Source organism: Artibeus jamaicensis, unplaced genomic scaffold (assembly GCF_021234435.1).
Source record: "Artibeus jamaicensis isolate MK-2021 breed Jamaican fruit bat unplaced genomic scaffold, CSHL_Jam_final contig_908, whole genome shotgun sequence".
Taxonomy (NCBI): domain Eukaryota; kingdom Metazoa; phylum Chordata; class Mammalia; order Chiroptera; family Phyllostomidae; genus Artibeus; species Artibeus jamaicensis.
The window spans coordinates 7,890,795-7,902,457 of record NW_026522009.1 but is presented as its reverse complement, the minus strand read 5'-3'; the positions used below and the strand labels follow the sequence as shown (position 1 = coordinate 7,902,457).

At 33.5% G+C, this 11,663-nt stretch overlaps 1 protein-coding gene across 1 annotated transcript in view; it reads left to right on the top strand.

The window, feature by feature from the left end:
* The first annotated feature begins 632 nt into the window (after positions 1–632).
* The window catches only part of LOC119052683 (transmembrane protease serine 11E-like), a 43,879-nt gene continuing 32,848 nt past the window's right edge, over positions 633–11,663 (top strand). The window contains exon 1 of the mRNA XM_037150037.2: positions 633–704. Within this exon, the coding sequence (XP_037005932.2) occupies positions 697–704 (8 nt within the window). The 5' untranslated portion in view covers positions 633–696. The remainder of the gene's footprint in view (positions 705–11,663) is intronic.

Below are 11,663 nucleotides of genomic sequence, written 5' to 3'. Positions count from 1 at the left end.
GATTCAGTGTTGGCTGATATGCCGGTCTCTGGCATAATGAGAGAGATATACCATCTCAATTGGGAGTTAATATTTGTAAACAACTTGACTTTTATAGAAAAACAATGTTACATAATTTTACAATATCCATGCTTTTCTAATTTCTACTATATTTTTAATTGCTGATTATAGTTAATACCAAAGGAAAACTTTAATCATATGCATGGTAGAGTGGAAGGCATGTCAGATTAGTTTAAAAAAATGAGCGTCTGTATTGGTTTAGTGGTTCATAAATTATGTGATTTTGACCAAGTCATTCAATTCAGTTAAACCTCAGTTTCTTCACTGGAAACATGAAGAGGCTGAGCAAGAAGATTTTACAGTTTCTTTCTAAATTTAAACATATGACTTTTATAAATATTCTGGTCTATGTTAATACTTTTAAGTTAGAGTCTTAAGAAAATGTTTTTAAGTTTCCACTCCTAGAAAGTACTTATAAACTATGTACTTTAGCTCCCTATAAAATTTGACTTTGTCTCACAAGTTACACAAACAGTTTTCATCACACTAGCCAAGACCCGTCAGACTGGTTCTGTTTAGATCATCAGTGACTTTTTTCTTCACCTCATCCAGCCCAGGAAGTTGCGGCTAGAGCCTGGATGCACACAGTTGGTTCCAGACCGAGGTCTCCACAGGACTCTTCCTTGCTGGTCAGCAATGCATTCGTGAGTTGCCCCTCTCCTTTTCTTCATCTTAAATTAACTTGTAGTTTAAAATGACATAAACTACACCAACAGATGTGTAGATATGATTTATTTTTTGTTTAGTGTAGAAAAATACTTTTGATATTTAACAGAAAGTTACATTAAGAAATAGATTTCTATTCTATTTTAGTGTTTTCTCTTCTCTTATGTCCCCCCAATTTTTAGTATACTTTCAGAAGAGTTCAAAAAAATATACAGGTACATAACGTTTGACAGCTCTCTTTAGTTTATTTCAAGGAGAATAGAACAGGTTTTTTGCTTGGGCTTTATCTTATTGAGAGAATATTCTTCTTTTCAAAGGCACACATGATTAAAGAATCTGATATCATGCGAGATCCAAAGTACATTTATTTATGTAAGTAATTTACATTTAAAAAATTGTAGATATTTTGAAAGAGTGAAAAATAATTTTAAAAGAAAATATGACTCAACTGTTATAGCTAGATTCAAAAATAAATCTAATGCGGTACCACCGTCAACTTCTGTAATAGGTGTGTCATAACTATTTTGAGGTTGTTTTCTTTCAAAGTTAGAAACTAAACAGAATCCAGTTTTTAGTGTACAAGTTTGTGCTTAGAAAATAATTTTATCTTCAGATGAATATTTTGTTTTCTCTGTTTGATGTATTGGCACGTCTTTTATTGAAATTAATTTCTACTTTCAGAAGAAAACAGTTTGAAAAATGTAAAACTTGCAATGGAATCTTAATAGAGAACAACATGCAGGTGCTGTCATAGAAAGTTCTACATATTTGTTATGAGAATTTAATACTTGTCTGTATATGTAAATGAAGAAACTAAGAGCTACAAGCATTACAGATTTAGTCAGATTTTTCAAGACTCTCTGCCTTTGCAAGTACTTCTCTATAATCTATGATGGTTTGTATTCTACCCTTTTTGCCTGCAGTATTTTTAAGAATACTACCCTAGGAAAGAGTATCTTCATTTAAACTTATAATTTCTATAAAACTCAAGATATTAAATAGATTTCAGGGTTTATTTTCTATGCAAGATCTGACTGAGTCTGGGATTTGCATAGAGGAGCTGTAAGGTGGGGGTATTGGCGTGAACTTTTCTACCTATAGATTCTAATTTGAAACAAAAGATTTACCTATTTTTGGTCCTCCTTTGAAGCAGATGGAAGGTACATCTCAAGGAAAAAATAAAAACAAACAAAAATGCCTTTCTGACCTAAAAATCATATAACAAGTGGAGTGTATCATGTTTGAATTGACCTTTGGAAATGCTAAAACAATGGACTTCAGGAAAAGGGAATAAATGTAGTACACACAATTGCTGGAATAAGTGTAACAATAGCAATGCTCTGGGGAAAAAGATATGATTGAAATACTAGGACATATGTAGGCAATTTCTTTTTAAGTACATTGGTTCATAACTGGGAGGTCATATAAGAAATAGGTGGATAGGTTTATTTAATGGCATGTTCCTCTTTAGCCAAATTTCTGATACCTCCCCACTCCCACTCCACCTGTTCTAAATGAGAACCACTATTTTAGAATTTAAGAATGAGAAGAAATTTAGAACAATGTAAATATTGTTCTTTTGCTGCTATTTCTTCCAAACTCTTATGCTATTCTTTGAGCATGCAGTGATCAACATGTGAGTTTTATAAACATACACCTACAGAAGACAGTTAAAGAAAACTTTATCAAGAATAAATTTATAGGGAAGAGAGTTGAGTAGAAAAGAATCTATTATCAAGTAGAGGGGAGTGGAAAAGTAGGCTTACTTTTCCACTCCCCTCTATTCAACTTACAGTTGCAAGTACATAAAACAGCTTATTTTTATATTATTATTTATTAATTATTGCATTATGTTTCCAAAGAACAACTGTAAACCTACATTTGCATATATTGATGATGGATGTACGCTAACTGTGTCCACCAGTAAGAATTAAAGGTAAATAGACCAAATTTATAGACACTCATACCTGTACCCATTTAAATAGATGAAGGTGAAATGAGTAATATTCAAATTAAATATCATGGGCCATTTTAATTTTTACTCAATAGGGTATGACTGTCTCTCAGTGTGTGGCTTGCATTAGATTCACTGGATACTTGTTAAAAACGGAGAAGTCCAGTTCTCATTCCACAAATTCTAATAAATCTCTGATTGAGGAATGGGAGTTACACATGTTATTTCTCCTTTGTACTAAAGTTTGAGAAGAACTGATTCAGTATAAAGCCATAAAAGGGAACTGTTAAGATATAGAGAAATAAAAGCAGACATAAAATATGTCATCTTTTAAAGAGGTAGCCCTTTGTTCTATTTAAATTGGTATAATTATAGCTTAATGAGAGGTGATCTCACCCTTTACCTTTCCCTGCAAGGGAAAAGCGCACTCATTTATGCAACATAGTGATAATTATGGAGAAGATAATTTATGAAGGTATGGAAAACTGAAGGGAGGATACAGACACTATTTGGGTAGTTAGTGTCAAACAGGGAGGGTGGTCATTTTTGGATTAAAATATTTGTTTCCATGGAAAACCTTGATGTAAAATTAATCTAGTAATATCCACCCCCCACTGAAATTCGTCGATGGATAGTGATATTGAAGGGCCACTTTGTTGAAAGTTAGGCTCAGGGCTGCAGTACGATCGCGCTTCACTTCTGCAGCTCAGATCAGTCCTCTTGGCCCCAGCCGGGTAGCTCAGTTGGTTAGAAAACTGACTTGATATGTTCAGGTTGTGGGTCTGATTCTTATAAGGGAACATGCAAGAAGCAACTGATGAATGTATACATAAAGGGAATAACAAATTGATGATTTTCTCTCTCAAAAGAAAAAAAGATCAATTCTTGTTAACACAACAACTTTCAGCAAGCTCTCATCGTATACTCAGGTCTGCATGGAAGACAACCATCTGTTGAGCACCTATTATGTGTTGTACATTTTGTAAATCTCATTTAATTTTGACAATATCCTGAGAAGCAGTTATTGTGATCAGTGTTTTAAAAGATGAACAGCAGCCCAGACTGTCCAGGTTCAGTGAAGTGTTGGATCTAGAATCTAACTGTGGCTTATCTGGCTCCAAAGTTATACTTTTCTACTGTAACACACCATCTATCATGTGGGGGGACCAAAAAGAAGAGTCTTTGAAAAGTTTGCAGTCTAACAGAGAAATGGTAAACATGCACACATGTGTATCCACACATGGAGAAAATGTATGTGTGTGTACACCCATGCATGCCAATACAGTATGTTGTCAAAGAAACAGATCATAAATAGATTAACATGAAATAATATGCTTATATGCTTAAGAAGGGAAGGTGGTAGTATAATTTTTATTTTCATTGATATGTTTTTCAAAACTTTTAAAAGAATGCATGAAGTGCCCTTGTTTAATTTTCTTAAAACCATCTTTATATTTAAATAAGAATATGACATAACTTTTCTACCCTATCTCAAAGGTGATCAGTGACTGAGAGTATAACACTTAACTACTATTTATCATCACTATTTTATAGAAGGATTACAACATTTACCATTGCCTGAAAATCAAGTTCATCTTAGCGCAGCATTTCATGAAAGGAATTCATCAGTTTAGAGTAACGATAACTGTGTAGAAGACCTTTGTTACTCTTTCATCATTGCCTGCTTTCCTCCAAAAACATGTCATCACTTCACTATAAAGAGGGAATAAACAGACACATTCAAGAAGAAGCAATATCATGTGCTTCAAAATCAGCACAGAGGTTTATAAGTTTTATGATGCCTGATGGCCTTATTCTCAATAATGGGGTCAGTTGGGCAGTTGGGAAGCAGGTCTTCTAAGATGGTAGGTAGTGAAATGGGTACTCTGGCTACATTTCTTGGATTTGTCAGGGTTACAATTTAGAATTGTACTAAAAGCGTTTAGAAAAGGATTAAAGAATAGGAAAGTTTTAAGAGGTTGAGGAAGAAAAATGGGCTGTCAAGATACCAAGTCATGCCCGAACCTGCAAGACCAATCTTCTCCCAGACATGTACATTGCCTACATGGTTGGGCAATTTCTGAGATTTTTAGAATAGTGATTCTGAGGTGATAGAACTAAGGTTCGGGTAATTCAGAGTACCATACAATCATTAAATTCTATCTTGCAGGCTTTCATCTGAAGCTGTCAGATGATATCTTTTTTTTTTGAAGCTGCAAAAGCAGGTATGAAAGAATTTAGCACTTTGTTTAAAGTCAAACTATGAGTTGTTGCAGAAGAAAATTATTGTCATTGTTTCACATGTACTATGTTCTAACTACTTCTCTAAAACAACACGCACATTTAATCTTTATAACAAGCCATGGTTATATTATTATACCCATTTTACATACAAGGAAGCTGAGGCTCACAAGGTAACATTATTTTCCTAGGGTCAATAAATGGCAGCACTGGGTAAGCAAGGTCTATATGACTCCAAACCTAGGTTCTAATTACAATGCTGCACCACCTTCACATTGTCTCCTTTATCTGCGTAGGTGGTTTTACTGCTACACTAATTAACTGTCTTGTGTGTTTAAAGACATAAAAGTTAAATTTGCAAAAAACAGTGTTATTATTCAATGAATAATCAATCTTCTAAGCAGACCTCTGAGGTAGGTAGACAGGAAGCATTACTGTCTGTGTTCTATAAAGTAAGGGATACAACATTCAAAGATTAGGTGATTTGCACATGGTCACAGGAATGGGTGGGTATATCAATATCAGAGGCAGAATCTGTCTTCCCAGTTCCCTTGTCACAAGAATGGGTGGGTATATCAATATCAGAGGCAGAATCTGTCTTCCCAGTTCCCTTGTCACAAGAATGGGTGGGTATATCAATATTAGAGACAGAATCTGTCTTCCCAGTTCCCTTGTCACAAGAATGGGTGGGTATATCAATATCAGAGACAGAATCTGTCTTCCCAGTTCCCTTGTCACAAGAATGGGTGGGTATATCAATATCAGAGACATAATCTGTCTTCCCAGTTCACTTGTACACTCAGTTCAATATTGTCAAGTAGAAAACTTAACACAGCCGTCTACCTGACCCAGAAAATATTATTGTTATTATTATTACTAATACCATTTAGGTTCATTTAAAATTATATGGCCTTTTAAAAATTAGTTATTAAAAATTAAAAGCTTGTCAGGTCACATTTAGTAAAATTCAGAGAGGGTATATGTAGTAGGAAAACATAGGTTCAGATATACATTTATGTGTAATATGTATATGTTATTTATATGTAATTCCTATATATAAATATAAATATATAAATTAAAAAATATATAAAATTTGGCCCTGACTGGTGTAGCTCAGTGGATTGAGCATGGGCCTGTGAACCAGAGGATCATGGTTCGATTCCCAGTCAGGGCACATGCCTCAGTTGCAGGCCAGTTCCCAGCAGGGGACACACAAGAGGCAACCATACACTGATATTTCTCTCCCTCTCTCCTTCCCTTCCTCTCTAAAGATAAATAAATAAAATCTTTCAAAAAAAAAAGATATAAAATTTGGTACCTATCAATAACCTTGTGAGGCAGGCAATATTAATATTACCATGATCTTATAGACAGGGAAATCACAAATCAGGAAGACTGAGACTTTCACCTCTGTGGGTGACTGATGGAGCTGGAGTTGGAATGCACATGCTCTAACTCCAGTTCTGACTTTCTAGTACTTCCTGCTGAGTCCACCACACCATAATCCCTGGAATCGCAAGTGCTACCTTGATTAAGCAGAGCTAACTTTCCTTGTTCTTCAAACAATTAGCTTAATTTTAGTGTTTTAATTTCCCTAATCAAGAGAATACCAAAGATTGCAAATGATACCTCCAAAATACTACAAACCAATCTTTCAATCTATACAATACATTCAAGCCATAATTAAGCACTTGGACATATATCAGTGAATTCAACAGCAAAGCTAGATTTGGGCTTCATAAGTAGCCCAAATTCTTGCACTTTACTCAATGGCTGACTATTGGTCTGACTTACAGATTCTTAGAGACAGACATATCCAAAGATGAGTGGTTTTTTACATTTTCTTAACCAGTTGAATCCCTTTTGCACATAGGTCTAATTCAAAGCCTTGTTTGAATAGAGTTGCTAGGGGTGGAGCTAAAGCTCCATTGAGCCTCACCTGCTCCTCCTTTTCCCCTCAGGAACATACATATAAAGCAACCTGAGGGACTTTTCAACCCACTTTGAAAAGAAATTAATTTCTCATTATGAAGGAGGAATGGTGACAAAGCCAACATTTGTTGAGCATTTACTGTGTGCCTGGCAGCCAATTGTTCTGTAAGTGTTATTTCATTTAACCCTTAGAAGAACCCTGTAGTTAGGTTCTCATTTGTAGGTGGGGAAACATAGACTTGTAAAGGTTAACTTGCTCAGAGTCACCTAGCTGGTAAGAGGCAGAGCCAGAACTAAACCCAAACTGTCTGATACTGAAGCCTAGACGTTTATCTATCCACTAAGCAAGAAAATGGAAGTCGTTTGTGTAAAGTCATACTATAATGAGTTTAAAAGCCTATTATAATGGGATCCTCAATGGAAGCATGATACACTGATTCATTAGTATTAGATATATTACTTGTATGTCAAATTTATACTGGTAGAGAATATTAAGTAATAATATTTTTATCATCTTTCTCATGTACAGAAATTGCAAGAGAATTAGTAAATAAGTTTATTGATGTTCTCTTTTCTCAAAGATAATCACATAAAAATAGCTATTTACCTTGATTGCTACTAACCTGTTTTCATATTGTAATTTTATTAAATTTGCTTATGATAGCAGGAAACAGTGCTAGAGTTTAGTGGCTTTAGTGTATAAAACATAATTTTATTTCAGTTTAATGTAAAGCAAGTCTGAAGGCAGGCAGGTGAGGTTCATAAAGAAATAAGGTATCTAGTCTCCTACTGCCATGCTGTCCCACTGGCATAAATGCGTATCATCCAAATCATGGTTCAGTAGGGTTGTCTGAGCTCCAGCTACCACATATGTATTTTAGCTGTGACATGCACACCAAGGTTCTAGTCACTGGAACAGAGGTTCCATCGGTCAGAACTCATTCAGATGGAGACTCCTATGGACAAGGGACATTATTCTATTTTCCAGGTGGATATGTGCCCAATCCAAACTAAACGATTCTATTACTAAGGAATAAGGACAAGTATTTGGGACCAAAGACATGTTAAGTTTGAATGATGAGAAACACATCATCATTCAAATGTTGTGATGAACAGTAGGCAGGTGGCTGTATGGGACTGAAGTTTAGACAAGTTATTTATTTGGTAATCATCAGCATATACATGTAAATTAATGTCATGGTCATTGGTATTTGAAAAATATTTGGTTCTTTTGGATAAAATAATACTTTTCTTATAATATTGTGGTATTAATTTACACATCAAATTCTACCTTATTCTAACATGAATCTGAGCACATTTCATCATTATTAAAATATAATCAGCATTATTAAAATGACAATATAATAGAGTATAATTAAGGTGAGTATATAATGATCAATTTCACAAATCTCATGTTCCATCTGAAAGTTAAGACTCAATACTTCCATATATTACATTTCAGCAATTGGGGTAGGAAATCTATTAATCAAGAAATATCACTTGGAAAATAATATAAATGCTGAAATAGTTCATATATTTTCCAATTGTGTTTTCTTACTAGTGTTAATTCAGATAGGATTAAGTACAGAAATTTCTAGATTATCTGAAGGATTCCTAGTGTATGGTTTATAGTGCTTACCTGGGAAACAGCAACCTAGAAGACCTCACAGGGTTTTAGCATGTGTTACAACTGGCACATTCCCATTTGAAGGCCCTTCAGTGGCTCAGATAAAGTGAAATTTTATGGGTCCATAGGTTGTAAAAATCACTTAGAATTCAAGTAATTAAGAGATTTTATGTTTTCCTTATATGTATGATACTCAGATTATTTCAAATGACTGCAATCCCTTTATTTGACCATTCTAAATTATCTGGCGTATAGCTACCAGAAAAATAATGCATATGAAAAATTATGTTAAAGCTTATTGTTTAACAGATGCTGAACAGGTGTTGATTTTATTAAATTATAATAAAATCAACCTTTTCTAGGAACACTAGCATGGAACACTAGCTTTGGCGAAAATTAGAGAGCATCTATATCAATTAAGATCTCCATTATTATTTTTTAAGGTGAAGATAGTGAGAGCACATTCAACATCATACAAATTGGGGGTTAGAGAATGCCAGAATTTGTAATGTTAAATATGATCTCAGATTTCTTATCTGAGAAACTTAGAACTTAGATGAAAGAACTTAGTCCTTAAATGAACCCTCTTAGGGGTAAGATGCAAGTAATTGGTCTCCCACTTTAGTTATTTCCACTATATCATGCCAACTCTCATAGGCAGTATCTAAACAAAGTCATGGGAAAGACTTGGTAGAAAGATATCTAACATAGCAAAAATTAATGAAAGTCTGTGTTACATATTAGCAGTCTCAAGTGTCTGTAGCTCAGGTTTCTCAATCATTTTTCTTCTGATAGACCTGCCATGACAATCACATACTTCCTATTAATTCTTATTTTCATTTCACATTTTTAAGAATGTATAATTCCTGTGATGAGCTGCGGTGGCATTCTTTGTCAATATTTCTGTGGGAAACTCCTGCTTTTAAAGTTGTTTATTCAGACTTATATCAATTTATTATCTTGAACTGGAAAGAGTTTGAGGAAAAGAAAACAAATATATTAGTGGAATTAAAGGTTAAATAGTTCAATGTAGAAGTCTATAAACTCATACCTAATTACTTAATAATATCTTTAAATTTTTTGTGCCCCATCTATCTGTGATTGTAAATTTCTAGAAGTCAAAGTGACAACTTATTTTTCCTAGGCTGCACCATATCTGGTTGGGAACTTAATAAAGACCTTGAGGATAACACAATAGAGATTAGAGACATTCCTTACTATTGAGTTGCCACAATTACTTATATGGTACATGTATCTAATAAAGTTTGATGATATCAGATGCTATCTTCACAACTTCCAAGTTAAAGTAGGTGGGAAGAAAGATTATCACTGCAGTTTTATGGTTGGTTAAATGTAGGAAAGGTTAAGTTATGGGTTTTGCCTAAGTTAAAAAGTTAATGAGTGGTGGGGTTTTCTGTCATTCACAATATTTATTAAAAACTTCCTACTGTGCAAAGTAATATATTAATTAAAACCTTAATGCAGTAGTAATTGTTTAATAGTTATTTAACAATAACTATTAAAATCCTTTCTTGAGGACTTTTTTTTACTGCTTTTAGAGAGAGAGAGAGGAAGGGAGAGAGAAAGAAATGTTGATCTGAGAGAAAAATATTGATTGGTTGCTTTCTTATTTGCATGCCCTGACTGAGATTGAACCAGCAATCTGAGTATATGTCCTGACTGGGAATCGAACCTGTGACCCTTTGGTCTATGGTATAATGCCCCAACCAACTGAGCTACACTGGCCAGGGTAGTAATGCTGTGTTTTAATGTCTGTGATTTTAATCATCTTTAGATACTTTATAATGTGAAAATTCCATATGGAGCCATTTCAATAATAGTTAGGGAAGTGTTGTGAGATTAAAAATTATCATAGAACATTGTATCTAAATTATTTCATACTGCTCTTCCCCACATCAAATCGCTTCTACTGAATAGTAATTGATGCCATTTTTTAGTATTGAAGAGCATTCTAAGAGTATTATAAAACAAATTTTTGTTTCTATACTAAGAATATTTTAGAGACTATAATTCATTACATTACAGAGCATTTTTTATGAGGAATTGAAAGAATTGTATTGCTTCTGAACAATTGCTCAGTTTTTATCTTATGAGTATTTTGAAAAATGTACCTGACCAGGTTTGCTTCTTTGCTTTTTTAGTTCAGCTTGGCTTCAGATATTCCTACAAAGCTGTAAATTTTGTGAACCGATTTAGGAAAATGTCTACATGAGAATTATGAAATACAGTTTTAATTCTATTCCCATCTAATGTTTTCAATTATGTTTTGCTTTTTTCTTGCATCTCAACTTAATTTAATACCATATATTATGTATAATATATAATGTCTATGTAAAAATCTATGCATATTTAAAATCTCCTTATAAACCACCTGGTTAATCTATAAACCAGTGTAGAGCAAGGGGAATATAAATAAAAACACTTCTAATGAAAACAGTAAATTTCCTACCATTTGTCTTAGTGTTGTAAAAAAGAAAATGGAAACAGTCGTCTAGTAATTAGACTACTACCTTGTTATAATTATAATTTCTCTATGAGAACTATTTCTTCCTATTACTGTAGGAATGCACACATAATTCAGTTCCATGACCTGGTTGAAGCTTTTACACACTTTATAGATGTGTTTGTGCAACAGTAGATAGGGCAGAATATGTTATTTGTAATTTTTATTAAGGAGTAATTTGTGTTGTTTTTAAAAATCAATGAAATCATATGCTCCCGGTACACAGTTACAAAAATTTTATTTAACCCTGGATATTTTTATAGTCTCATTGTAGAAAGTATGAAACAGATCAAAGACCTCACCAACAGGTGATAGTTCTGCTGATAGGAAAAGCCATTTGAAAGATTTGTGTAGATAGGAAAAGGAGTCACAATCCTATGAGCTAAAAAATAAAGTGAGGACCAAACACAAAATAAAAAATAAATAAAATTTATTAATTTATATTTTAATCTTAAGTGCTGACTTAGGGAATTAACAATGTCATAAGGTAATATATATTGTTACTTAATTGTGGTGTCTTTCATTATGCTTTTGTTTAGAAATTGTTAACATATGGCCATTCAATGACCCCAAACAATGTGTCTCTTGAAATTAATGTCCCTTTATTTGCATTTGTCACTTTCTGTACTATGATAGTACTTTACAGCTGGTACATCAAA